Source organism: Anser cygnoides, chromosome 3 (genome assembly GCF_040182565.1).
Source record: "Anser cygnoides isolate HZ-2024a breed goose chromosome 3, Taihu_goose_T2T_genome, whole genome shotgun sequence".
Taxonomy (NCBI): domain Eukaryota; kingdom Metazoa; phylum Chordata; class Aves; order Anseriformes; family Anatidae; genus Anser; species Anser cygnoides.
The window spans coordinates 53,109,813-53,137,547 of NC_089875.1; the positions used below are offsets into that span (position 1 = coordinate 53,109,813).

The 27,735-nt window shown below is 47.0% G+C and overlaps 1 protein-coding gene across 4 annotated transcripts; it reads right to left on the minus strand.

Annotated features, from left to right (window-relative positions):
- Positions 1-946: 946 nt before the first annotated feature.
- Positions 947-27,691, minus strand: ZC3H12D (zinc finger CCCH-type containing 12D). Of its 4 annotated transcripts, none has more exons than XM_048076976.2 (8): positions 25,792-27,691; positions 24,426-24,567; positions 20,711-20,831; positions 16,958-17,392; positions 12,781-12,920; positions 11,540-11,774; positions 10,159-10,265; positions 947-9,662 (listed from the first exon to the last, which is right to left on the minus strand). In XM_048076976.2, exons 4-8 carry the CDS (start codon positions 17,332-17,334, stop codon positions 8,695-8,697), a joined length of 1,827 nt encoding a protein of 608 aa, XP_047932933.2. In that variant the 5' UTR covers positions 17,335-17,392; positions 20,711-20,831; positions 24,426-24,567; positions 25,792-27,691; the 3' UTR covers positions 947-8,694. The 4 variants fall into 4 exon arrangements, with proteins under 4 accessions (XP_047932933.2, XP_047932930.2, XP_047932932.2 ...); XM_048076973.2 differs by having other exon boundaries at positions 16,958-19,528; XM_048076975.2 differs by having other exon boundaries at positions 19,397-20,831.
- Positions 27,692-27,735: the final 44 nt, after the last annotated feature.

Below are 27,735 nucleotides of genomic sequence, written 5' to 3' on the forward strand. Positions count from 1 at the left end.
CTTCCGATGTCTTTTATGTTCATCAGATCTTTAAGGGGGTCATCCGTGTTCCTGAACGTTAAGGTTTTCAAGAAGCGGAGCTGTGCGTTCACTTGATTTCTAATTGCAGCCAAGATAGCTGCCAGGCATAGCTGTGCCGTGTGACGTGCTCGCAGGTGACGCAGTGCTGTTACCTCCTTCCCACCTTGAGATCCCAGCTGTGTTCAATGCGGATGTAAGGTAAGTAACGTGCAAAAGTACGTCTTGCATCAGTTTCAATGAAACGCGTATCCACCTCCTGATTTATTACTTCATGTTGTTGTTCACTGTCTTTTATTTATTTCTGATAATCTCCTGCCTTTTCATCCTGTTCTCTTCCTGGACCAATACCTGCATCCTGCTATCAGGATTGAACCTGTTGATCACTAATCGCGTTCAGTGCTCTAGCTAAAACTTGAACCAGCATCCAGATTGCTCTTGAACATCTGTCTGTCATCCCAGGGAGACCGTGCTTTTTTTCTTTTTATTGAAAACATTTTTGTTAGTTCTCAAACTGCCTCGGTAGGTGGTAGGCTGCTATGCGATGATTTCAACTTATTAAATATCTCTCAATTTCACATGTGAAACTCATAAGGCTTTAAGACAAAATGCATTAGTAATGCTTTGGAGCAGGGATTGCATCACCCCAGCTGGAAGTGTCCTCATTACTAGCTTGCAGAGTTGTGCTTCGTGATACTTCTGTTCTCTGCGGAGCTATTAATCCTGTGTTTTGGCATCGGAATGGCACACCCTCTCTAGGGGTGACAGGCAATGCTGAGATTAGTGATTCTCTATAGTTTGGTCACAGCTGCTGCTTTCTAACTAGTGCAGAAGGGCTTTTAATTCTCAGACCAAAAGGAAGGTGTTAGCAAGTGTTGAATTTTATATGTATATGTATGTATATATACAAACATATATAAAATAAAAATTTATAAATTATATAAATGACTTTTATCTTATTTTATTTAAAATATATATACATATATATTATTTTCTGAATTTTAATTGTATGTCTTCAGCCAGATCTCAGAAAGATGACATAGTTCATTTTACAACACAGTTGGATTCTGCTGTTACTTCCATAGCCTAATTCTTTTTTTTTCTTCTCTTTTTTTAGAGAGCAAAAGCATTTCTCTGCATACCTACAAAAGGCCAAGGAGTAAAACACCCCAGGGAAGAAGTTGTGGATAAAAGCCTGAGGTAGGTGGCATTAATCTGCTTGCTCAGAGGCTTGTTTTGGCCATCATCAGTCATCTGTCAGCAACTCCTGTGTGATCGCTCATGTTGAAAGGAGCTAGTTTCCTGGGGCATTCCCTGCCCTCGAGCCCTGCTGCATCGCACTTAGCTACAGAAGTAGCTCCATCCCTGCATTCAGGGCCAGCCTGCAGGGACCGTGGCTGTGGTTGGCGTGCTGCCTCCCGTGCGGATGACCCACTTTGGACATTGCTTGCTGGAGAGCAGCGCTTCCAGACCAGGCAGCAGCAGCAACCTTGGGGTGTTGAAGCTAAGGCCCTGTGCAGCCTGGGCTGGGCATCCCTTGGGGTCTGCGTCAGTGCGATGCAGCTTGACTTTGTGCAGAGCATGTAGACATCCAAACGTCACCTGGGTACTCCGAAAGACTTGCTATGGGAGCTCCCTGGTGGATCTGTGTGGCGTGGGATTTCATACCCTGTATAGCCGAGCAGTTCCTCAACCAATTTTTTTAAGAAATCAGTTATAATTGAGGCATTGTTTTTGAATTCCTCTTGCGGTTTCTGCTTGCCCTGCGGCGATCTCTCAAGAGGAAGTTTACTAAAAATACCGAAGCATAAGAATTCCCCGTTCGACAGACGTGCGCGAGAGGCATAGGGGGCGGCCTGCGGCCGGCAGCTTCGGGCAGGCGTGGAGGAGCTGTGTGAACCTGCTCCCCAAATGCAAGGGCCAAACGTGTAAAAGGAATGCAATAGAAAGCGGTGGCACTTGGAATTGCTTTGGAAAAAGCTTTTTTTTTTTTTTCTTCAATGGGGCCTTACAGTTGCATGCCTGGAATACTTGTGAAATCCCTGTTTAACTCTTGATTCACGTCTATGCAAGATGATAAACTTAATTAGTTAAAATCCCCTGTGCTCAACCAGACTGATAACATCCAAAGTATACCTAGAAAGAATGTAGAGGTATAGTTTGTAAGGCAGTGCCCTCTGGACTCAAATAGAAAGTGTTTCCCTAATTAACTTCTGTCTAAGGTCTGGCAGTGATACTTACCCAATTGGCAAACCTAGTCTCAAATTTCAGCTTTAAAATACAATTGGCAGCTCAGCAAATTCATAGAATTGATCCCCATTCACACTTATTTTTGGCTTGTGTTAAGAATGTGCCAACCTGGAACTCTAAACTTAACCCGGCGTGACTTTTCCAGCTCTGCTGCCCGAAGAGGGAAGCCTGGCAGCGGCGCCTGGGCGCCCGCCAAGACAAACACGCCAGGCGGATGCCAGCACAGCGGCGACTGGAGCCACAGGTGAGGGGAGAGTAAAAGGGGAAGCAAAGGGCGGGTTGTGTACCCTGCCCTGTTCCCAAAACCCTTTATCTGGATGACCCCACGTTTGGGTTTCCCCGCTCTGCGGTCTGAGGTGGTGCAGCAGCTCCAAAGGCTGAGCTGCTGCATGCGGTTTTAGGGCTGCTTAAACAAAAAAAAAAAAAAACCACGCAGTAAAGTTAAGATGCAGCATGGGGTCTGCTTGGGAGCCATCTCCTGACCCAACTATGTGTTGGATCCCCACGGCGATCCTTCTGTGATTTCTAATGCTCGCCTGGAGCTGAGAGCAACAGTGTTGGTAATCGGACTGCATCGTGCCCCTTTGGGGCTAGCAATCTTCTTGCCCGTAAAGAATGGGGCTGCTGCCAGGACTTAGGTGCTAGCTTGTGGAAGTCAGCCCTGAGCACTGACTCCTCTGTTTCTAGTGCTACCACATTGACACCTTGTGGTGGAGCTGGCCATCACATTTTTATAAATATTTCTTACTGCGGGATGATTGGTATACACGTTTCAGATGTTAGTTGCTAGACGTTTCTCAGATGCTTCCCCCTTCTGTTTGTACTTTTTCTTTAAACAGCACTGCTTAAGCTCCACAGGACAAATAAAAACATCAGAACATCTAAGTGCAGATGCTGCCCTAAAGCAGTATCTCCCAGATATCATCCCCAGTTGTGTTTGCAATAGCATGGAAGACGAACAGAAATAATCACTGCAGACTATTATTTCCTTCTTTTTCTTAAACTTATATAGAACTTTGTTTCTCTGCCCCTTTTTCCATACTCTTGTTATTTTCACTTCAGACAGATATCTGCATCTTTTCTTCCTCCTCTACGAGTCTTAAATATGTTCTTTGTAACTTTAAAAAGATGCTCTAAAGGGTTAAAGATCTTCCATATGCTCTTTTAAATGAAGACAGGGCTCCAAATCCACCATGTCATATATTACAGAGCTAGTCATTACGAGCAAAAGGATATTCAGATGCTGAAGTTCTTATCCGAGAATGTTTCCCTGCTGGAAATAACATTTTTACAAGCTTCTGTATTCCCTTCAGTCTCTTCCTAACAGGACCTCCTGTGGGGAGAACTTAGTATTTCTCATTCTGATGATAGTTTTGAGTACCATTTATAATTGTCTGCCAATGGCTGTGTATTTTTTGGCAATAACAAATCACATTCAAGTTTGCTTCCCTGCTAAAAATTTCTTCAGCGCTGCTTTTGGAGCAATGGTCAGATGGACCACAGCTTTTGCCCAGCTTCTCATGGCATTTATGTATTTGGGTTCCATGAAGCTGCAGAATGTGGTACTAGTTATGAAGTACATTTTGCCACTTACAACTTAAAGTGGTAAAAGCCTTCTCATTCCTCTGCATTTCTCTTGCTAGCCTATTTAGCAAATGTTGGTTGGCCTTCAGTCCTCCTAGGCTGCTCTTGTCTGCCTGCAGCTCCTTGGATGACAGTAGGAGGACAGCATTATTCCATTAATCTGGAAACTAAATTGCTGGGTACTAATGGTATCCTTGTCTTTTTTCCACAGTCAGCATTGCAGCTCACTCTCATTGTCAGCAGCTACTGTAGCTGGTACCACTCTGTACTTAGTGGTCTCCTCAGTTGTTTGCAGTGTCTGCAGCGTGGATAAATTCAGCAAGGTGTTGATCACAGGAGAGAGCTGGGCCCACTTTGCTGAGTGCTGCAAGTATGCCGATGGATGTCAGCCACCCTTTTGAGGCTTACTTCGCAGAGCAGTATCTTCTGGAGGTAAATCATACCCTGTGTAATATACAGTGCTTGTTTCTACCAGCTTGACATTGCTATAATTTTATTTAACACCTCTTTGGTCTTCTACGTGAAAATTTATTTCCATTTATCCGGATTGACTGTTTTTATGCCATCCATGCTTTGCTGTCAGCTTCTAGTTTATGGTTTTATTCTGCCACGTAGTGCTGTAAAACACATTTGTCTTCTGTATGAAATCAGTACTGTTAGTAACTCCCTCAAACACACTGTTTTGGTGGCAGTGGAAGGATAGATGAGTTTTAGGATTTAATGTAGTTAAGAGTATATGATTGCTAGGTTCTGCTAGCAACCCATTAGGTCCTTAGAGAAAGCTGTATGAAGTCAGCACAAGCAAACGCAGGTGTAACACAGCCTCTGTCTCCACGCACAGAGTGTTTGTTGGGAGGACTGCTATAAGGCAGGGTGGGAAAACAGCTTGAGGACGTCAGGACTCTGCCAAGCCAAAGATGTTCGTGCCAGGTTCAAAAAAACTTTTGTGATTTGGGCCCTGCCCAGTGAAGGGCACGATGGCTCAGGGGCAGGGTGGCGCTGCCTGACCTCGTGTGGTGCCGGTGCCCCCGGCCTGCTGCAGGGCCTCACCTTGTTGAGGTGGCGATGGCAGTCCAGAGTGGAGACGGGACAAAAATGCCACAAACCCCCTTAAAGGTCGGCAGCAGGTCAGAACACTGTACTGAGGCTGGTGACAAAAGGCACTGCCAGGTCGTGCCACCCTGCTCCAGGGCGCGAGGCCTGCGCGAGGCCTGCCCGTCCCACCAGCGCCATGGGACTGAAGCAGAGGCAGGCCGGCTCCTGGCTTGGGGAAAGTCCGTGCAAAAGGTGGAAGAAAAAACTATCTAAATTGTTATCTCGGAGATAAAGAACGTAAAGTACCTTTGGCCAAGGGAGGCGTCTGCTTGTTAAAGGCTTATATAACCGTATATAAAAATATAACCCTTTGGTTATATTTTTATATCTTGCAGAGGTGGTCTGTCGCACTCCCTGAGGTACTTACCTTCTCCTTCCTTCCTAGCAATCCAACATTTTTAAGCAGGAGAGAGGCTACGACTCCTGTCCTGCTTAAATATTTGTGATCAGTTTAAATACTTGCTCATAAGTTGTGCCAGTTTTCATAGGGAGTTAAAATAGTAACAAAACTCTGAATAACTGGCAAGTACACCAAGTGTTGAATACAGAGCAAGATCACCTACTTCATAGCCCTTCCTATGGTGTGAACTGTCACGGCATCTAGACTCACCAGACTGTTTGTAGGCTCGTGGAGAAGCATTTGCCCTAGGGAAGCCGAGGGAGGAGCAGCGGGCTCCAGCAGCAGCGCTGGGCAGGGCTGTGCCTGGTGCCCTTTTCACGCCAGGGAAATGCCCACAACCCTGCAGTGAAATACCCGTTTCCAACTTCCCCAGCCACTCACACACTGGGGTGTCTTTGGCTTCCTAGCTTTTGGGGAAAGAGTGAGCTTGGAGAAGGGAAGAGGCTCTTCTTCTATGATTTTTGTTGTTGTTGTTTTGTTTTTTAAGTCTTAAAATAAATTTGGCAACTTTGCAAATCTCCCTTAGGAAAGCAGCCAGGCTCCTGGAGGATTGCTCCCACTGCTTCAATCTTCTAAAAGAGTCTTGATGACCAAAGAGCAAAGAACATCAAGGGCTTTCTGAGACTCTCAGGCTGTTGGGATTTATGGATTCATTTTCAACTTGGCAGCAAGAGCTGGACTCGAATGCATCTCAGCAGAGACACCAAATGGCAACAGCCGTCTATCGTGTCTGCACAAGAGGTACCTATTCCTTTCTGTTAGCAATTTCTTCCCTTACCTCTCAAGCCAGAAAGCAATCCTACTGTCTTGGAGAGTGTAAAAAACTGCAGCAGAAGGTCCTGAGTCCCACATGCTTGCTCAGTGGCAAAATAACAAAACGGTTTTTGCTTGCCGTGGGCTTTTCGCCAAGGGCAGAGTTCCTCTGCAGCACTCAATGACATAACGCTGCTGCTGCTCTGCCCTTGAAACACAAACTTCATGAGAAAAATCCCTCTAAGTGGATGAGCCAAGAGAAATCAAGTTCTGTTTAGCACCAAAGTCTGATTTATTTTCTCAGACGCTTTCTCAGTAGAATGCACATTCTAAGTATTTTACTGAAAGATTTCTTAGTAACTATAGCAGAAATGAACGCAAAATAAATTATTAAACCTAAGAGAGAGGTTCTGAACAAGCACCAAATTCCAGTGCATTCTTGAAGGAAAACGAGAAAAGCTTACACACATGTTGCCAGCAAGCCAAGGGCACTATATAAAGGCACCATGCCATTTTTTCTATGTTTTAAATGCTTTCTGTATTGAAATAGGTAACCTACCTACATTCCAGACATAAAAACATGTTGGCACTGCAGCAGGCTATAACCATACGTGTCGTGTGTGTATTTTCTGAATGTTGGCATTTGGAACTTGCTGTTTGAGCATTTGGAAGGCATTTTTCCACTCTGCATGGCACTTTTTGAGTGTGCCGATGTGCAAGCAGGTAGCTTGGAAAGCTCTGGTACAGGTCGTGAGGCAATCCAGTGAGCCTGCCTGGTCACTTTGATGTGTTAAAAGCAGTGTGTGCATATTTTATGGCAACTAACAATGGCTGTAGAAATTAAGTACTTTCCAAAGCAGTTCACAGGACACTTTTTCCATAGTTTTGGTTTAACATCAGTTCTAATCTGTGTGCATTTTCCAGTGGATAACTTATAAGCTGTTCTGATGATCCAAAACTTGTTTATCTGAATGAGGCAACTTATTTTAAAAAATCACAATTATAATGACTATAACTTGTGGAAAATAACATGAGGAAAAAGCTATAATTATTTCTTGACAGAGTCAACCACCATGTGACCACAAGCAATTCAGCTGATACAGTTTGCTTATTTCTGTACTAATTTGCTGATCAGTCTTTTAACAAATAAAAAAATAAAAAGGTGCAGGTGGTTTCCAGAAGGAAACAGGTTAAAGTAGCACCACATTCAAGATGAATCATTTGATAGTTGATAGTGATACTAAGGATAAATTACTTCTCCTTGGTCACCTTTTCAAAAACAAGAGAATTCAGCAAGATCTGTTTAATTCTGGCCTGACTGTACTTCTGAGAAGAACCTAACCTAGAGTGCAGGGCCACATAGAGTGCAGAGATTTTGTAAATCCCACCTGAGTATTAGACCTAATTATCCATCAGTGCTAAAAGGAATTCAATAAAAAAATTTTCGAAAAAAGGCATACAAACAGACATATTCAGAGTGAACTGTTCTAGGTGATCATTTTATAATGTGCTAAATAATTTCTAAAACATGTCATACTGACATACTCAAACTTTGGTAAAATGCCAAAAACTTTCAGGATCAACCTTAACATTTGAATTATACCCTAAAGAAGTCAGTGGAGTAATGCAGAGATTAGCAGCTTTACAGCTTACTGAAAATCGAACGTCCCAGCAGAACACAGTTTAAATGTTTGTAATCATAAATCATCTATATAATGGCATTATGGGACCACATTTGGTAATTAAGGGTTAATTCAACAACAGTTTTCTTGTTCACTAGAACAGAGGCCCTTTAAAGTTGTTAGGTTTTTTTTTCCTCCTTGCTATTGTCTGTGTTAACTCAAATAAGAAGAAACAGTCCAGAGCCTTCAGTCCACAGCAGGACTTATATTAACAATGACTTCCCTGACTTGATTTATGTTGTGCGTGAGCCCTGAGAAATATACCTGCAGCTGTTTCCAAGAGCTTGGAGTCTCTCCACAACTTCTACCAGTAATCTTATGGGTTCACAGCATTGGTTCGTAAACACTAGCTGCTTCTTTTAAAGCTCACAGATGCAGGGCTGCGCCTGTAGGACAGGGTTGCTTTAGTGATAAAAGCCATCAGGCACTGACATGGACCCGAAGACGCCTTGTAGCAGAGAGCACAGCCACATGTTAGGGGAAATATGCCAAATTACTTTTTCTGCTAGTCATGATAGGTCTGTGAGGCGCCCTTTAACGAGACCCATGGAGAATGTCTCTTTCAGGGTAGTTGACCAGGACATTAAGACTTTGAAAACACGTCTAGTGTTTCAAGGCATTAACAATGAGCTACCTCAGCCTAAAAAACAGGCCACAGGGAGGTTCATGTGCTGACAGCTCAGCTAGTTCACCCAAGCCCTCCTATTCACTTCCAAGCAAGGTGACTGAGGTCCCCACTGCTGTGAACCACAACGGTTGCCTTGACTCGATACCCCGTGCACCATAGCTGGTTGAGGCTTAGATGCGTGCTACTTGAACAGCCCTAACCCTGCTCACAAAGCCCTTTAATAACACTCAGATAACCCTCAGAACAGCAGCTCTTCATTTGCCGGGAAGCTTACCCTGGAGTTTTCACAAGTTCCTGTGTCTTTGAATGAGTAAAGTCAAACTAGCGATGTCCTTGATATCTGGGTACAAGGCCATGACTCGGTTCACCTCAGCGCAGGAGAACATGGCGCACAGCTCCCTGTGGACGCTCGCCCGCTGGGCACAAGGAGGTCTTGCAGCAGGGGGCGGCCAGTAACTGCAGTAAGCAGCATCGGGGTAAGCGTAGGCTTTCTGGAAGAAGTCGAGCCCGCTGCTGGTGTCCAGCAGCAGGGGCTGGCTGGGGAAGCAGCGGCGGGGTAGTGCCGGCTGCTCGCCGTACCCCTGCAGCGGCCCAGCTGGAGGCACGGTGGAGGGTGGCAGGAGGTGCTGCTGCTGCTGTGCTTGTAGGGCTGGGCCGTGCTGAGGCGCGGTGGGGAGGCAGCGGCTCCTGGGCCCCTGTGGGCGCTCCTGGGGCCAGCAGCGCTCCGCGTGCCTCCAGGCGCAGTCCGAGGGGTGGTGGTGGTGGAGCAGGAAGGGGCCGTGCCTGAGGCTACAGCAGCCCCGGGGGCTGTCGGCCACCTCTCGGTCCCGGGGGGCGCGGGCTGGCCTGGCTCCACATAACACCTTGTCGCTGATGGAGAGCGCCGACATCTCCTCCACGAGGGCTCCGTCCCTCAGGGTGTCTGGCAGCCTCTGGTCCTGCTCCAGGGCAGGGTCAGGGCCGAGGGCCCAGGCGTCAGCCAGCCGTGGGCAGTAGCTGCCTGGGGACCAGGCCGTGTAGCAGGAGGGCCCCACACCGCTGCCAGCTCCCTGCAGCGTTTCTGTGCCAGCGTCAGGAGGCACGGGATCTCGGCCAGTCCGGCATGGAGAGTGGTTGCATGGCTCCTCCTCCTTCCCCAGGCTTACGGATGCCTTTATTTTGGCTCTGAGCTCATCAGCGACCGACAGCTGAGCTTGATGTGGCCTCTCTGGGTGATAGAACTTGCATTTATTGCCATAGGTGCATTTTTTACCTGAAAGAATCAAAAAAATATAGTTCAACAGGAGACTGTTATCAGTGCCAGCATCAATTCGTGTACCCAGGACTTCTCCCCAGCACTGTGTGGCCACAAGGCTGGGGTGAGCTCCAGCAGCACAGAGGGGAAGTGCCACTTTCCCACATAACACTTTTGACCCCCAGATTTACATGTTGCTGACCGAAATAGCAGGGTGCAGCAGCGGAAGGAAGTTTCTGCGTAAAGACTTAACTCTATTTTGGTAGTGTCTGAAGTTCGTGTATGTTCTGGTTGCTGCACTCGAGGGGCTGGGAAACCTACTGCTACAGAGGGTGGCTTTGAAAAATGGTGCAGAGATCTACCTCCAAATTTCAGGAGAGCTGTTTCGCAGTGGGAGCACCACACACTTGAGCAGCCTCATCCCCATCTTCTACCACACTGAGGGTGAAGTAGGGAGTGCATGTGTCCCCCACAGTGAGGAAGCAAGGCCCTGGAGGGGCGTAAAGGAACCCACCATAGGGGCAAGGTTGCCACGTTGGTTCGGGAAGCGCTGGCTTTTTGCTGAGGAAATTATTAAGGGTGGGTCCGTGCCGGCCTAGGGGGTCATCAGGAGGCATAAACCTGAAAAGGAGAAGTCACAGGAATAACAGAAGTACCTTGAGTGCTGCCACAGCTTGCTGCGCAAGCTCAGGGCAGGACAGGCTTGTGATGCTTTCACGGCCTGGCCTCCAGGAGCTGCATTATCCCTCGTTTGCCAAGCCAACAGTGCCTCACCTTCACATTAGCTGCTCTTCTCATTTCCTAATAACTTCAAACAACTGGAAAGACACTGAGGCTTGGCACAGCCTTGGCCTGGCAGCAGCCCCAGGATGTCACAGTATCGCTTCCTTTTTCCCCTGAAGCAGCAGCAAATGTCTCTGTAGTCTCTCCACCCATCAGCTCCCTTCCACACCAAATTCACTTTTTTTTTTTTAACCTTTTTTTTTTTTTAAAAGGAGAATGGGGTCTGAAGCCACTCCTTAATTCAGAGCTACAGTTCATTGTACACATCTGGTGCAATGAACAAGCCCAGCCTTTTCAAGGGTTCAGGAAAGGCTTCGTGCTACAAGGCCTGCAAAATGCTCAGATGAACTGTTTACTCATCTATGTCAGCACCTGAATGCAATGCTTCAGGGAGAAAACTAATTAATGTATCTCTGATCAGAATGAACCTTCACCCCACCACATTTCCCACTGCACAAAGCGGGTCGGAAGTAAGGGGGAGGCAAGGAGATTGTTTATCCACAGGATGGGACTGAAACCTCCACCTTCAGGCCACTGTTTTATTTAAGAAACTCCCAAAACTGTGTACAAAGATCTCGCTGTGCAAACCAAAGAGCACACAGCTCAGTCTTCATGAACAGAGCACAAGTGTGTCAACCAAGACTTTCTCCAGTGGGGATACTCAAGGGGCCAGAGATCAGTTTGTCCTCTCTCTTCTATTAGAAAGTTATGATTGTAAAATCACAGGAAGAAGTGCTTTCGTGCCCTGTAGGGGAATTAAAAACACTTAGCCAGCCTCCCCTCTCTGATTTAATTCAGTTACACTGCTATGAAATAGGACCGAACACATTCTAGGTGTTGGGTGAACATCCCAATTTGGACTGGCAAGCAGCAAAGCTGGTCACTAATACTGCCATTTAGAGAAGTTCACTGAGGAGTGACATGGGCTTTTACGACCAAAGCCGAGGAAGCAGGAACTGAAGAAATGAGATAAGAAAAGTTGCGGTAAATTCCTTTCTGAACAGGGTTCACATACACCAGTGCTAGCCAGAGGTGCAGTGATGTTTGAGCTGTCTTGGCCCATAATGTTTAAATTACAGATTGCTCAACAACAAACAGCGATGTTCCCTTACCTGTTACTGACAAACGAGTACATGAGCAGCCGCTGCTCGATAAACCACTTCCACTCAGGGTTTTCATTCTGGAGATCCCGATAATGGTCATTGGAGACAATGACTCCGTCTTTCTCATAAGCAACTTTCACGATGTAGCGATCATCGTAGCAAACCACCCTCTTGCCTTTCACCTTCCGAGATGGGGTATACACAAGGATCGATTGCTTCTCAAGCTCTTCGAGAATGTGCTGATCTGGTGGAGTGGTTGGCAGAAAGAGAAGGGGGGGAAAAATTAATTAAAAAATAAATAAATCAATTAATGGTGACCTGATATCGGTCATGCTAGAAACCTACAGGAATTTAGAAATGTTTCAGCACTTCAGGCAACTTAAAGTGGTGTGATTTTCAGGTGCAGTGGTACCTAGTGGTAGTTTGGCAGCTTACAAAATTAAGTATTTTATAGAAGCACCTACTCATAAAATTTGAGGTGCCTTTTCTTGACTTCTATGTCTTCACCATTAAAAGATGGTGAACCCCTGTAGTTCCCTTTTTACCCCAGTAGATGCTAGAAAGCTCATAACCTGCCCTGGTATGAGTATCACTGGGAGATAAGATGTGCCTGATAAAATCAATAAATTAATTTCTCTGCCACGGAGGACACTGACTTCTTGCCATGCCTGCCTCGCAGGGAGATGGATTGCTAGCCTTCTCAGCTGTAGACATCAAGCTGCAGGCACACATCTTGCCAATCTATTTCCATACAGTCTATATCTCCACCGCAGACCTCAGCCGACGCACTTTCTTCTCCTGGGAGAGGAACCCGTGCAGCCCCTCTATCAGGGTAACAGGCTAGCTGATAGACTGAGAGCAGTTGTGCAATACTGAACGCTTTGGACATTGACACTTCTGGATAACGCGTGAAACATATCTACTCAGAAACGATCTCGCTGTTTACTGGCTGGCGTACAAGTTCTGCAGTCCTGTTGTGAGCTAACTAATTCATTATTCTTTAACTCAGCTGGCAGAAACTGGTGCTTTCGAAGCAGAAGGCTTCTAAGCACTGTAATAAAGCCCAGTTTGCAGTTTTACTTGCTAGCCAAGAGCATGTGGCAATAAATTAGTGACTCATTTAAGTGATGGAGACCTTAGACACTGTTTGCACTGTGTGTTTACGGGGCAAAACCATGCTGGATTCTTCACACCTCTCCCTCCAAACTGCACCTAGTGGTTGCCAAATTATGCCCGGGATGGTGGCCTACCTGCAATGGGACTGTCTTGTCGAGGGGGCTCCTTTCTCCAGAGCGGGACAAAAACCTTGATGTAGGTGTGCCCCCTCTCTCGGAACCAGTCCACCGCCAGACGGATCCCCCAGCAGGAAAAGACCTCTTTGTTTCCATGGCTTTAAAAGAAAAAGAAATAGGAGGAGGATGGTGAGGCAAAGTTTTCAGGAAGCATACAGAGGTCTCTAACTGAATCAGTAACGAAAAGGCAAGACATACAGCTTTTGTGTCATTCATCCATTTCCAAGAAAATAACCCTCCAGTCCTGAGCAGGCTATCCTCGTTGGACAGATCCAAATACCTCCTGCAGCAGAACTGCTTGTTATCTGACGAAGTTTGGATGCTTTAAGACAGAGATATTCTGTCCCAGATTTCTGTGACCTGCCTGCTAATCAAGTCTGTTGCTTTCATCTGTATCTAGATGGACTTGGCTCCTAAAGTACCAGCAAGACCTTAGGTTGTGTCAGACCCTTCACATGCCTTCTCTGATGATGGTTTGAGGATGGAGTTTCTTCCAGCACGTGCAGAAACGCATGAGACTCTCTTGTATGAAACAAAATGTGGGGATTTCCTTCTGTGGTAACAGTGACATACAGACTTTTATGTGGCTAAAGTGTGATTGCAGGTCATTCTGCTGCTGGCCTCTTCTGGAAACAGGAGTCAAAATACAGAGAAAGAAAAACTGCAAGAGAGAGGATCAGAAATATTGGGAATCTTACCCAGGACACCCAAAAAGGGACAAGCCCTCAGATGGGATGGCCAAGGATGCCTCTGGCCCATCTTTATCATGCCCAAGTTGGTAGATTTTGTCTTCATTGCACAGAGGGCTAGGAAACCCCCAGGATGTGCACTGTAGCAGATGCAGGCAAAGTGGGTTCTGGACAGTTATCAGTGTTCAGAACAAGACACAGAAAGTGTGCCCAAGGAAAATAGATAGGGGTGATATCCTTCCTAAGTCTCTTTCCCCTGTGGGAAGTTCGTACTACCTGTCTGTTATCTAAAATTTGACTATAGTGCAGTGCACATGTAAAGGAAGGCAATTTGTTGACTGTTTCTGCACAAGGAAACAAAAATGAACTCTTCACAAAGGTACTGAAATGGATAAACACCCCAGCAGTATCTACAGAAACCTCATCCTTGTACTTTGAGCTTTCTGGATAATATCACCACAATCTCACTCCTGCTTTCCCCTCTGTGAAACGTGGACGTAAATGACTCTCACACTCAGTTACTACACCTACCTGCAGTGATTGACCAGCTGAGGAAGATGCCACAGTCCTAAAAGCCTTTTTCCCCCACTGGCCCCCAGTAATTCAAGTCCAGATTCTGCTTATATCAACCTTACAGCCAAAGCGGCACTCTACACCTAATGAAAGTTATATTGCTGAAATAGTGACCACAAATGAAAAATGGTACAATTGGGAGGATAAGATCTGATTATCTATTAATAGAAACCCAGGAAATAGGAAGTCTTATGAAGCAAAAGAAAAAAAAAAAAGCCTATATTAAATGAGCTGTAGTGCTCAACACATCTAATCTCTATTCTGAAACAACAGTTTTGTTTGGTTTTCATGGTTAGGGTCTACCAAGAACAGACTGAAAGTCAACTTGGACAGGTGAATTGGAAGTTCAGGTGACTTTTTCAAATTACTGCCTTGAAGCATCAAGATCCAGCACTGATTACCTCTGAAGACCAAGTACAGCCTAAGGAAGGGAACTTAAGAGCCTAATGCAGGACTCAGCTGGCCCAGGAGAAAGCCTTTGTACATATCGCAGCTTAAAAACCAGACTTTAGTGCAAGCATGGGGTAGGTAGCCCCTTGAGTGTGCAGTGAACGGGGTTACACTGGTTCCCCTTTCATACCAACCCAACTCAATTCATTTTCCCCCACCAGCCTAGCTAAACCACCCCGTGCACCTCCCATGGAGCAGCGGGCAGGTGCCTAAGTCTCTAAGAGCACCCGATGGAAATACAAAGCGTACTGAAGTGTCTGACCCCTGAGACTGGCTGAAGGCAAGGTTATTTTCCATTCAGTCTGTATGGATAGGCTGCCTGGTGACTGTCAGATCATCCAATTGCTTTATTACATTGGGGCACGTTAATCTTTTTGAAAACCTTGCACCCCGCAATGGGCCCTTGGAGCCAACTCTGAAGTGCTCCAGAAACAGCAGTCCCAAGACGGGAATAAAAATGCTCGGGATGTTTTTCTCCACAGAGGCAAGTCCCTCTCCAAGCCTCAACATTTTAATAGCTCCATCCCTGAGCTGCTGCTTCTCCTGCGCTTTTTGGTGATGGTGTTGGCGATGATGTTTTTCCAGCCAGGAAACCTAACATCCCCTTTCCTGACTATGCTGCAAACAGCCCTTCTCCTTCTGACAGCAGCAGACCAGAAAAATTGAAACGGGCCTACCAAAAGCACTCACCAAGCCCAGCCCATTATCCAAAGGCAAATGTCATCCAGCTCCACTTTGGAAAGACATCCAGGACAGGAAAGCAGCTCCCTCCAGGCTGCATCAGTTCAGTATGAGCTGACAAGCTCAGGAGTCTTCTCCATTCTGCCAAGTAGTCTTTGTCAAGGCAGAGCCTGGGGATGTCTGAGAGGAGCTGGAAAACCTTTGCCTTTCTGAAACTGGAAACTACTGCACATTCCTCTAATTCCTTTTAGGTGAAAGAAAAGGAATCCACGGCAAAACACCAGCGTTCAAGAATCTAGGCAGGCAAACATCTCTCTGCCTTGCATCTTGGAAACTATCCTTAAAAAGATTTAAGTTTCACATGCTGGAAGCACGGGTGGCTTTTGGAAAACCATTTTAGTGGGCATGCGGTCAACATGGCAAGGCTGCAGCTGCTGCCGCATTACAGACAGCGCTGTTCTCCGCTCTGTCCCCCTCTGCCTGCTCTAAAAACCCCAGGAAGTCAGCAAGGACACGGCTGTGCTGGCAGAACCGAGCCAGCCACAGGTATCACTGCCTCTAAAATGACAAAAGAGTGAATGCTCCGGTGAGCTGCTCCGTCAAAGCTGGTGCTCATTTATTTCGCACAGAAACAGGACACCCTAAGGTGGGTCTAGGGTGAAAATGCAAACAGGCAGGAGACCCTAGGACAGCTGTTGTGTATTTCTCACTACTTGTGAGCTTCCCTGAGGATCCCCTTGCTTTCGGGAGGGATTTCTCCCTTCATCCAGAAGATGGCACAACTTCCTTAGCCTCCAGAATCACCTGCTCTGGATGCGTCCCTTTTGCCCTCTAACCAGAGGGGATGTGGTCTCATCTCACCTCACACCGAGATGACCAAAGCAGGAAGCCCTCCTCTGCTCTGTTCCAAAGTGCATGGACGGGCTTGGCCCTGCAGAGAGGAAAGGGAGGCCGATAGAAGGACTGGTGGGTAGCCAGGGCATCGGCGCTCTGCTGGGGCCTCTGTCAGCTCACACTGCTCAGAGGAATGAACTGAGGCCAACCCGCTGCTGCCTCTGGACTTCCCAGCCACATGGAAATGCCAGCCTCTGCATCACTAAGAGTGCTTCTACGGCGTCAGGAGGCTACCTAGGAAATATAACTGGCCGGGATGGGTTGCTTTCACATTTCCCAGAAACAGAATGAATTAAGGAAGAAATAAGACTATTTAATACAAAAGTCAATTATCATTTTCCTGATATTTCTATAAAATGTGGTCAAACAACAAAAAAAAAAAATGCAAGCCAGGAACCTTGTTGGGATTTAGTTGCAAGTGAAAACAATACAACTGTGATTTTGTTAGGGACCACAGCCACCTGTCTTCAATTTTCCCTCTACTTCCTAAGTAAGTGGGGCTGTTCTGTCCACCTAAAAATCCTAGGTACCCATCTGAAAAGGCAGAGCAACATCAGTGGTGAGCTAAAAGGGAAAGAGCTGCTGAATCACACTGACATTACCTTATAAAAGGTCAAAATGCAGAGAAAGCTAGTGACTGCATTAGGTGTATGTATTTGTGGGCTTAGAGACAGAAGGTCCCTGTAAGCTGTGCCTCAGCCAAAGAAGAGGAATACGCAGTGCTTCATATATTATACATCAAATACTTCAACGCACCTCTCACCTGGAAAAAGCACGCTTCAAGCCACCAGCTTTACAATTCAAAAGCCACCAAGGAAGGGAGATCCCTTTTGGGAAGCACAGCTTACCTCATTGCGACATTGCTGCCGTCGATCACAATGGGTCTCAAGTGACTGGAGGAATCACTTTCGTCTCCCCCAAGCCACTGTGGCACTGGAGAAGTGCTACAGGACCCCCGGGCAACGAGCTTTGGCAGGGAGGGCTGAGCCTGGCTCTCCAGAGCCTGGGGTTTGCTCCCCATCCGAATCAGTTCTTTCAGCACGTCGTCCTCCAGGGCCTCTTGGCCCAGGTTCTCCAGCACTTTGCAGATGTCCTGCTTACTGTAGCCCAGCTTGCAGAAAAAGTCCAGCTTGCTGTGATGCACTTCCATGCCTGCTGCAGAAACTCTCCCGGAGCGTGGCGGCGCTGGCTTGCTAGAAGCGGCCAGCGCCATCCCAGCGGGCATCGATGCTCCTCTCGGACGCAGCGCTGCCGTCCTCCCAGCCTCGTCCAGCAGGCATCAGCTTCAGGCAGGGGAAAGATGAGAAATAACAAAGCACAAGTGTTAAGGAAGAACGTACAAGCTCAGCAAGTTGTCTAGCACGCAGCAGAGGCTATCTGCTCAGCTGTCTTCTCTCTGAAGAAACCCTCCCAGCCTTCTCTCAACATTAAAGCATTTTGCTGTCCCGCTCCTATTTATACGGCAGCGGCGTGTTCCACACAACGTTTGTCGGTCCCCGGGCATTATGTCAGACAGGTGTCATCCTACTTCATGAGCTCTGCAAGCCTGCCGTACGCAGTCACGCTGCATGCGTGAAGTTTGTTCTTCAGACTTATCTGACAGGATATGATATAAAACGCAGTGTAACCGGGGATTTTCAATTTGCTCAGTGTGGTTAACGAGCCGCAGATAAAAATCTAACAAATGTTGTTGGATGATCTCAGATGCCATAGCAACTTAACATGCCCAGCAAACCTCACCAAGTGATTTAAGGAAACACATTATTTGCAAAGTAACCAGGAACTCTGAACTTCTCTATAGGGCAGTGTTTCCTAGTATGTGTCTGTGTGCATGCACAGGCAACCCTTCTGAAATCCTATCACTCATCCATTCCAGTGATGCCTGAGTTAATATTTTCCTGTTGTTTTCTATTTCAGTGAGGGTATTCACATTCGGAGAAGCAGCTTGTTTTTTGAAAGCTGTCATCAGCAGTGGTTGGAAGCAATCTGAAAAGTGGTTTCAATTTCACTTAGATTTATTGTCGAGAGAAGCAGCTACTTCAGAAATGAGTGTGCCGATGCAGCAGAAAGCTACCTCGAGCTTCTCCAGAACTTCACTATTTACATTTCTGCTCTGCCCCGTAAACGAAAGCGATGGGCAGCATAAGCAGCCATGCCCAGAAAGACTTCAACTTAGCGAGCAAAACAAGACAAGGACACACATGGGGACTACTCATCCACCAGGCCAAACGCTCTCAGCTACGTTTGGCGTGCTTGCACTGACGCTTCCCTCACCCCACCTCTGCGGCTATTGGCGCTACCAGAATCACAGCCATGGCCGGCTCCCCCATCCATGTGTAGGACACAAGTGTGGCCGCCTTCCCTTCCCTGCAGCTCTCTCAGCACCGTCACTGATGGGAGAACAAGTGCAGGCTGCAGAGTGCACGGGGAAGAAAATGCAGCAAACTCTGGAGCTGTGAGAGCGAGGCGTTCAGCCCTGGGAAGGACGCGGCTCCGGGGCCACTGCGGTCCATCAGCAGTTTGCTCTGTGATGGTACAAGCCAAGGTTAACAGCCTCGTCGTGGCCAGCAAATGGCCCAGAATTATCCGACCAAACAAGTACCCTCCTGGCCAGACGCAGCACCCCCATCCGCTCCCCTTCCCAGCCCGATCTGCGCTCGCCTGGCCGCTCCTCCTGCCCCCTCGGGGAGCTCAGAAGCTGAAATCCTCTCGAGGAGGAGATGGAGCCACCAGGAAGGAGCCGATGGGAGGGGACCGTGACCGCAGCTCCTCCCCAAGGCATTGAAAGCCCTTCCCAGGGTGGTGGAAGAGAAATCTGCACTGGGCTCAGTTAATTTAAAACCAATTAGTATTTGTTCAGCCAGAAACAGGAAAACCCGATAATTAGTCAGTAACCATACCTCGTACAACTTTGACCTTTACTTCCCTACATAGCATTTTAACTGTCAGGTATTTTTCTGCAGAAGAAATCTTGAGCTATTAAAGTGATGAGCAGCATCAGCAAAACAGAAAATACCTTGATTATGTCACATACATAAGGGGAAAGCAGTTACCACGTGTACTTTTCCATCTAAACAATAGGAAGTGATGTTTATTTTAGCTGGTGGACTTGACAGGCTTTCCCTACAGTACACTTCAGAAATGTGGCACACTTTACCTCTAATCCTTGTTTTCAATTCCTGGTCTGACAATGAAAATGAATTTCCCTGCTTTTTCAGTACTGAAATGATTTCTCAGCCTTGAAATAACTGCTCACTGAGCTGAAATACAGAAATATAACTGCATACCTGAAAATAGCTCAAGCGGTCACGGCTGGGTTGGCAGTGCAGCAAACCCTGCTTTCAGGTGCGCAGCCAGGGGCTCTGAACACTCTGTCAAGTTGACACGTGCTACTTCGTTTGTTTTGATGTCTGGATTATCTGAATAATTTATCATAAATGAAAAACTGAAATTGTTGTCTGTCCTCAGGTCAAAAAGAACACATTCAAGGCATATTTTAATAGCCATCACTGTTATTTTCTAAAGCTGCGTTTCCGTGCATCCTGACGGGTACGGTTTGCACCAGCGCAACATCCCACGTTAGCATCACGTTGTGTTCTGCGTGTCGGTCCTGGACTCCATCAGAAAGGAGGCACGACCTCCCCGGGCAGGTCTGCAGCTGCAGCGGGCGCAGTGACCACGGCTGTCCCACGCACGCACCGCACCGCGCAGCCCCCGCGCCGCGCGCGAGCCTTCGCTGAAGGAAGGCTGCTCACCAGCACGGCGTTCCTGGCCGGACCGGGTTTTCTGCAAAGTTAACCACCGCATTTCTGCTACTGCCTGGCCAGATACTAAACGTGAGTAATAGCGTGACTGCAGGGTTTTCACCACAGAATCAGCACGCTTGAAACCCTGAGATGAAAGCCAGAAAGGGAGAACTGACAGATAATAAAATCACTAGCTTACACTTCGGTAAGCGATCGGGAGTGTGCCCAAGTCCAAGAGGTCAGCTGGCTGCTACAACCAGTGCAAAAAGATACGATGAGAAGAAACCCTGCACCACAGAGCCCAGCTTTTCCTATCACACACAAACAGGTTGTAAAATCCGATTTATGAACTTTCCGACCTTCACTTTCAAACTGCTTAGATTTCCTCCCGCCACCTTCCCCAGCCCTCAGCAGACCCTGTTGGGAAGCTGTTCGTGTTTTTCCCTCCGCTAATAACCTCTTCTCACTTCCAGGCTAAATTTACCCAGAGGCGCTCCTCTCTTGCTGTGGGGTTGTGCCCCGCTCACAGGCACACACACGCGGGCCGGGCTGCCTCCTCTTCCCCCTCGGTCCCCGAGAGTCACCCTGCAAACCGCCTGCACCAGCCAGCTCCTTGGGGCCCTCCCCTGAGCTTTTTCTTCTCTGAACAAAGGGTGTTGCTCTACTTTCAGATAAATAACATTTTTTTACTTTCACAAATTGGAGATGCACATAAACTCTTAACAACAAGACTAGATGACTACAAAAGGATTTGCCTTTTTCTTCCCCACCCTCCCTGCCAGATTTGCCAGAAGTAACAGAAGCAGCCACCCCGGGAGCTGTACTCACGGGTGGTCCCACCGCTCTGCATGTTACCTGTCCGAGTCCCAGCGATGTCGTCCCACCACTGGCGAGCCAGAAGCTGGATTCAGGGTAGCACTGAGCCCACAAGGAAGTCAGACAGTATTTAGAGCCTTTATGACAAGGCTGATGTCAACTGAAAGCAAACAAGTGCAGTGAGCAGGTTGGAGCTCATTCTGTAGGAAGGTTTACTTCCTCATTTGGCTAGCTGATCCTTCATTTAACTGTACAGGTTGATAAACTTTCACTTCATTTTTTCAAAAGGAAAAAAAAAAAAAAAGAGGTTCCCAACAAGATATCTCTGTTCTGAGTCACAGGCAAAGATTAGTCAAGCCCATGCTGGCAGGGATCCAGAGCGCCCCAGCAGTCAGAACACGGCCCATGAATTAATTCTGGACAGTTTTCCATCAAGGATGCTTTACCAAGTTATCTCAACCTCTTCCTCCAACATCTGGCAAATCCCTGACCTCCAGGGACATAAGGGAAAAGAAATCAGTGCTTTTAGTAGCGCCTAGCACCGCGAAGCCTCATTCAAACACATCCACATCTGAGAGAGCTTGTTGTGACACTACAGTAAAATAGATTTAAAAAAATAAATAAATAAAGCAGCCCCTCCAACCCAACCCAGCTCGCTGGTGCCTGAATTAAAAGCCTGTTCTGGTGGCAGGCAGTCTGTCCGCAGCAAGGACTGTCAGCACTTCCCAATAGAAACCTGAGTTTTTCTTCCGCTGGTTCCTCACCTCACTGCAAACAGGCATGCCGAAACCTGCAGGGAGGCAGAGGGAGGGTGCAGGAGGCGAGGTGGGGTTAACCCTGGGACACCTCAGCGGCCCCAGACAGCTCTGTAGGGCCCCCGAGGCCGGGGGTACCCCTTGTGAGAGGAGAGCGCCTCCGTCCCGGCCACACGCCGAGAGGCCGGAGCAGCCCTGCCCTGCAGCCGGGAAGTGCTCCCTGCTGGCTCGCTTTGGGGCAGGAGGCAGGGTGGCCAAAACCTCTGCGCTGGCACAGTGGTTAATCCCAAGGAGTAGGTGGCTGCGGGTAAGCAAGCCTCACCACTGCTTCCCACCACGTCCCCACGGCTTGTTACACCCTCAGATTGTGCCCAGGCTGTAAGGAACTCGCGGGCTGCCTTCCTTTCCTCAGGTCCGGAAAGCTCTGACTGGGCAGGTTACCAGCTACAGAAGTGGGAAAGTGAGGCCAAAACTACACAAACGTGTCAGCTTTCTGCTGCCCAGAGCACCTCCAACAGCAGGATGTCCAGAGGCTCTGACTCCACGCCCCTAGAGAAGAAGCTTCCCCAGAAAAGAAGCCTTGCAGAGCTCCAGATGCCTCACAGCAAGACCACCGCTACGAAGCACTGCTGGAAGGGAAGAGAAAGCTGCCCAGGTGTTTATTACCAAGGAAGGCACGGGAGTAAAGCACATGACATTGCCTAGTACTATTTTAATTCCCGCTGCTCGGCAAAATGCTCTTTTAATAAGAACAAGCCAGAGCTTAGAAAAAGAAATGAGAAGAAAGTCTGGTAAGAGAATTTTACGCTCGTCTTTCCTTTGTAAGAAAATGACCAAACTTAGCGATTGTAAAAAGCCATGAGCACGAGACTTCAACGTTATTCAAACTGCAGTCAGCCAGGAAGACCTTTACCCTCTTCCTGAAATCTGGTAAGAGCGTTTTACCTAGGCAATCCCTAGTAAGAGCCGGCCGACTATGCAAAATAAAGGACTGTTTTTGACTCTAAAATGGTCTCAAAACCCTTTTGCTCACCAGCTCAGATAAACATTTGAGAGCCCCAGGCTGTGGTTTCATAGACATTTCCTCTCCCTGCTGTTTCCTTGTGCTGACGAGCACACCAAATTCTCCCAGTGCAAAGATTTATTGCTTCTTGATGGTATTGTTATGTTCAATAGGGAAACGGATACAGTGGGAGAGGCTTTCTGCAGGGAGGATCCATTCATGGATGCTCCTATGCCGAGCTGACATCTGAGGATTTACTGCCTTGTGAAACAACTGGACTCTCACCAGCAAGAATTATTACCGGCCTCCAGGCAAAACAGCCTGGCTGTGGCAGCTCCCGGAGGCCAAGGGAGGACCGAGCACGCCATCTAAGCAGGCTGCCTGTGCGATACCACTCTCCCGCTGCTGTCAGACATGGTGTCATCCCGAGCATGGAAAAATCTCCTCTTGAACCTGGTAGCGGGCAACGTCACAGCTGGTTTGGTCTGCACGCCCCAGTGAGTTATTAGCTCTGTAAAAGGGAACATGCACTCATTGCATGAGCGGCACAGCATTCCTGTCTTCGTCACCTTCGTTCACTTTCTGGGAAAACAAAACAAACCGATGTGGCTGTAGCACCACAGAGAGAATTCTTTAGTCCTCGACCAGTCAGGACACAGCAAGAGCTTAATCAAACGCAGTCCTATTGCCAGGAGTGTTTTAAATAGCTCCTGGAACCAGCACATCAACCATCCTGCCTCAGGCAGAAGAATCTCCCTGGTCCCTCCAGAAAAGATGGGGGCAGACCCTCGCGCCACGCTACAACCCATATCTTGGTAAACCCTCACTAAGCAGTCCTCATCATACAGTCCAAGCTACGCTCCCGATTTTAAATGTGTTTCTTTATGCACTATCAGGGAAAGTCTAGACGTTTTCTGCCAGTGAAATTCTCGCTGCTGGAGGCACTGGAAATGTTGACTTGCCGGGGACAGGTGTGTGCCCCCTGAATTCACACCTCTAGCTCAGCAGGGCCCGTCCGAGTGCTGGACCAGTTGTTGACAGGCAACCCGGTATTCGGGTTGGTAAAGAGGCAGTATCTTTACACGAGATGTTTCTACATGCTTGCCAAAAAGACCACCTTCCCCTCACCCATAAATATGCGGCGGTCGTGAGCTCTGCATCTGAGCACAGAAGAGGCGAAGAGGAGACACATTTATTTGAACAGCACGGCCAGTGGGTAAGTTCTGTTGCTTCTTGGAAAATTACAATCCCATCTTCAGATCTGACACAGCAGGAACCCAGCTTGTTTTTGCCGGTCTAAAACACCTATTTTTCCTTCTGCCTTCTTACAAAAAGATACTGCTATTAGTCAAGTGTTTTCCACTAAGCTTATATAAAAAGTACCTTTTACAACCAGAAAGCCCCAAACAAGTTTCGAGTTCAAAAGTTTACCACTGTTCAGCTTAAGATTTCAGATTTCAGAAAGCTCTTGGAACCGTCTTTCGGTTTCAGTGATTTATCACATGCTCGGTAGACCCAAACCTTAATATGGCTTATCGATGCCTTTTAACACTCATACCACATTTAATCGAGATTATACTGGCTTGTTCACTGAGAAAAAGCATATTCTGACAGCAACCAGACCCAAAGCTACACAAAAATACTAACCTCTAGCAAGCATTTAACATTTTTCAAAATGCTTCTCGTACCCGTATGTATGCAACAGGTGATGGACAGAACAGAAGGGACATTATCCATCTAGGAAGCTGTCTATCTAGGAAGCTTACAAGCAAAAGATGTAACACTCTAGACAGTAACCCATGAGTTAAAAATCCCATCCAAAATCAGGCTATAGGAGAATGAGATGAATAAAGATAAGGAGAAGAGCAACAGATCCTTGAAAATTTTGAATATAACTTCTTCACAGTGCAATTAAAAATGCTTGTCCAAACAACTAACAGTTCTTTGGGTTTTGTTGGGTTTTTTTTTGGACAAGAGCAAAGCAGGCAAGGCGTACCTGCATAGTAAAGATTCTTGGCAGCCCAGAACTGAGGACGCACGGCATGCTTCTCCATCCCTGAACGGGGCTGTGCAGAATAACTCTGCTGGCACATGTCCCGAAGGAAGATCCCACACTGTCATCATGCCAAAATGGGAATCTGCAAGAAAGCTCACATTGTCAGCTCCCTCACCCACACAAAGCACAAACCAAACTTATGCTCAAGGAGTTTTATAAACACACTAAAGAACTTGGAGGGGGGGGGAAGAATTCATCAGCAAGAATGCCAAGAGCCATCAGGCAGAGCACTCCAGGAAAAATGAACAAACGCAGGGTTACCATGAATGATTTTGGGCAACTGCTTATTGTCACCCCTACTGGGAACACCAACCACTGGTGTATATAATTTCTGTTATTTCTGCTGGCTTCTGTGACACCCATGGGAGTTAAAAGAGACCTCTCTTGCGAAACTCTAGCCTCTTCATTTGCTTTTAGTGCTTTAAGATCAAACGCCGTTGATAATGTGGTTGTTTTAGGGAGCTGATTTATGCCTCTAACCTCTGAACAGCAAGCCCAAAGCATGCACAATTCCCCTTTGAACAGGCTTCAGCTAAGTTTAAGTGAAGAAGTGGTATTTCTGCTGTACCATTTTTGGCATTATTCTCAATATCATAGAGGAAGGCGGTTTTGTTTTGTCTTTTAGTTACCACAAGCACCAAAGGTCAACCCTGAAACTGAGGTTGGAGATAGCATTGACGAAAAGGAAATGAGGGTAGGGAAGTGTGAACTCTCATTAGAATACAAGAAGTCAGCTCCCCAGCTACTGGATAACAAGTCCTGTCGGTTCTAACTGCTCTGCTAGGACAGGAATAGCAGGTTGTGTCCGTGGTTTCGGCTGCTGGTACAGCTCGTGCGTGCCATTCCCAGAAGTACCACGTGTACACAGCCATCCCTTCCGATGACTGCAGCAGTAAATCCCATCTAACGCGGAGCGCTCAGCACTTCACGTGTACACCAGGTGAACAGCCACAGTGTTAGGAGAGCAGCCCAGAAATTCAGTCTCCTTAAGCAGTGCTTAAAATTAAGTACTTGCCTCCAGATACCGAACTTTCTTGCTGTCACTTATTTTTTTTAACATTAATGTTTGAAAATTTCTGCTTAAAAAGATAAACAGTTAAGGCCAGCAGTCTGAAGCTACGAGATTGAGCAACCTAATGACATTACATTTTTAGAAGCACTAAGGCATATTCAAAACCAGACACCTGAGTTCTTTTGAATGTGCTTATTTATTTTCTTATTCTGAAGACTCTTTGGCCATCAACACAAAAGTAACTGTTCACTGCCATACACTATTCATATCAACATTTAGTTTTAAAGAATTTACCTGTTTTGAGAGAAGAAGCCATTATTTCTGCTGCTGAGAAGTGAGCACGTTTTCCAGGAATAGTGTGCTTGTTGTCATACACCAAGATGTTTCATGTTCCCACAGGTGCTTGGGGTCTAGCTGAAGCCTAGGAAGGGCAACTTTCATGCTGTTTCATGCTGTTGAGTCATTTTTATCTTCCTTCCCACAAAAGGATTCTTACAAGAATCCAGCTTTTTCCTCAGAGTGGAAACTTTCTTCTTTCTATGACTGCCTGTTCCTAAAACCAGCTAGAACTTAACTGCTTCAGCACCTCCACATCTTTGTCAAACTTTGTCAGTAGTTTTTGGTGTTAAGACTGTGCCACTGAAAAGAACCGAGGACAATGCACCAGTTCAAACCTTATTTCTGTAACAAAGCAGGCTAAAAGCATGAAGAGCGTGCAGTCCTCAGTGCCAGGCCCCCGACATACTCCCAAGAGCAGGCTTCTTGTTTGTTTCTCTTGCGGGACAGGGGCCCCGAGCTCAGGCTCTGTAAGGACTGCACAAGTCCCTGTAAGCCCCCAATGGCTTAGGAATAGTTACGGCAAACTAGACTTCTGGTTCCATGTTTTGGAGCACACAAAAGATAGAAAGGAAAGATGTAGCAAAAGTGCTTTCTCAGCCAAGTATACTTAATGTTTAATGAACCAAAGAGAGGTTAGATGGCTCTGGAAAGCACATTCCTGTACACAGTATCCTTCAGCATCCTCGCTCAGTTTGGGTCTGAATATTGTAGGCAGCTGGCCTGGCCTGCTAAGTCAGAATTTTCTGCCATGGGGTAAGCAGCTTCTTTGTTCCTTCAGCACCAGCCCTCCCGTAGGAGTATGTTAATGAGGAGTTCGCTTTCCACATAGGGTCCATTCAAATGCACCAGCCAGGCAGAGCAGAACTGCTACTGGCCCTCCAGGGCAGGGTGATTGGTTGTGAGACTTCATGGCTGCCATTTATTTTATTTTGGTTTTGTACTTCAGATCAAGTCCCGTTGAGAGGTATCAATCTGTAAAAACTTGTTATACTGCTACAACAGAACCAGACACTACAACAGGTATTACAGCAAAACCACAACGAAAGTTAAGTTAATTCACCGGACCAGACTGCCTTCGAGTCACCACACATTCCACAGAGAAGAAAAGACAAACCTTGCCTTAGCTTCTCTTTCCCTCCTCTGGAAAGAAAGAGGACAAAGATGTTCTTAACACATATGCAAACTGAGTAACACTGCTTAAATGTCCAAATCTTGTTTATCAGGGCAAGCTGGACATTTCAGAACCTGCTGACTTTCAGTAAGACCAGGCTCTGATAACATCACCTGCATTCCTTTGCAGATGAAGAGTTGTTAACTTACCCACTTCTGCCACCAAACCTGAAAATTATTCCCATGTACACTTGGGCAAATACAACGCAACTTACAAAGTCTGCCTTCCTGCTGATGCCTCCTTTCTTCTGCCTTATCCACCCAGCAAAACTGGCCTGACATCACAGCGGCTGGATACCCCGACACTACAGAGGTCAGATGTTTAACAGTGATCGCAGCCGTGCCAAATATCAAGCGAATCTTAGTTCTGAGAGGCATCCTCCAACAACGCCACACAGCCACGTGAGCTGCGTAAACAGCTGAGCAGTGAGTGCAGTCGATGCAGTGTCGTGCAGCACTTCCACCTCCCTTGCAAGCAGCAGAGCCGTACTTCAGTGCCTTTAATCACTGTTGCACAGGATTCAGTGAATAAGAGCTGACAGGACGAAGGCAACCTGCAGCATTTCATTATAAAGGAGGGAAACAGAGCTTTGAGTATTCACGTACTAATGGTATCAGAGCACTTTTTTGGAGGGAGCGTGCACAGAACATTTCTATCTCACGGGTCTTCTATCACACTCCTTCCTATAAGATCTGCAAGTGCTGAAAGAGCAATACAGCCTCCTTGCA

What these genes read in the sequence shown, in the direction of transcription:
- ZC3H12D (XM_013178199.3), bottom strand. Translation starts at nt 17,334, where the DNA reads ATGCCCGCTGGGATGGCGCTGGCCGCTTCTAGCAAGCCAGCGCCGCCA. An exon ending in GGCAGCAATGTCGCAATGAG is followed by an intron (nt 12,921 to 16,957) that starts GTAAGCTGTGCT and finishes TTTCTTTTAAAG; the next exon opens with CCATGGAAACAAAGAGGTCT. An exon ending in ACAAGACAGTCCCATTGCAG is followed by an intron (nt 11,775 to 12,780) that starts GTAGGCCACCAT and finishes CCACTCCACCAG; the next exon opens with ATCAGCACATTCTCGAAGAG.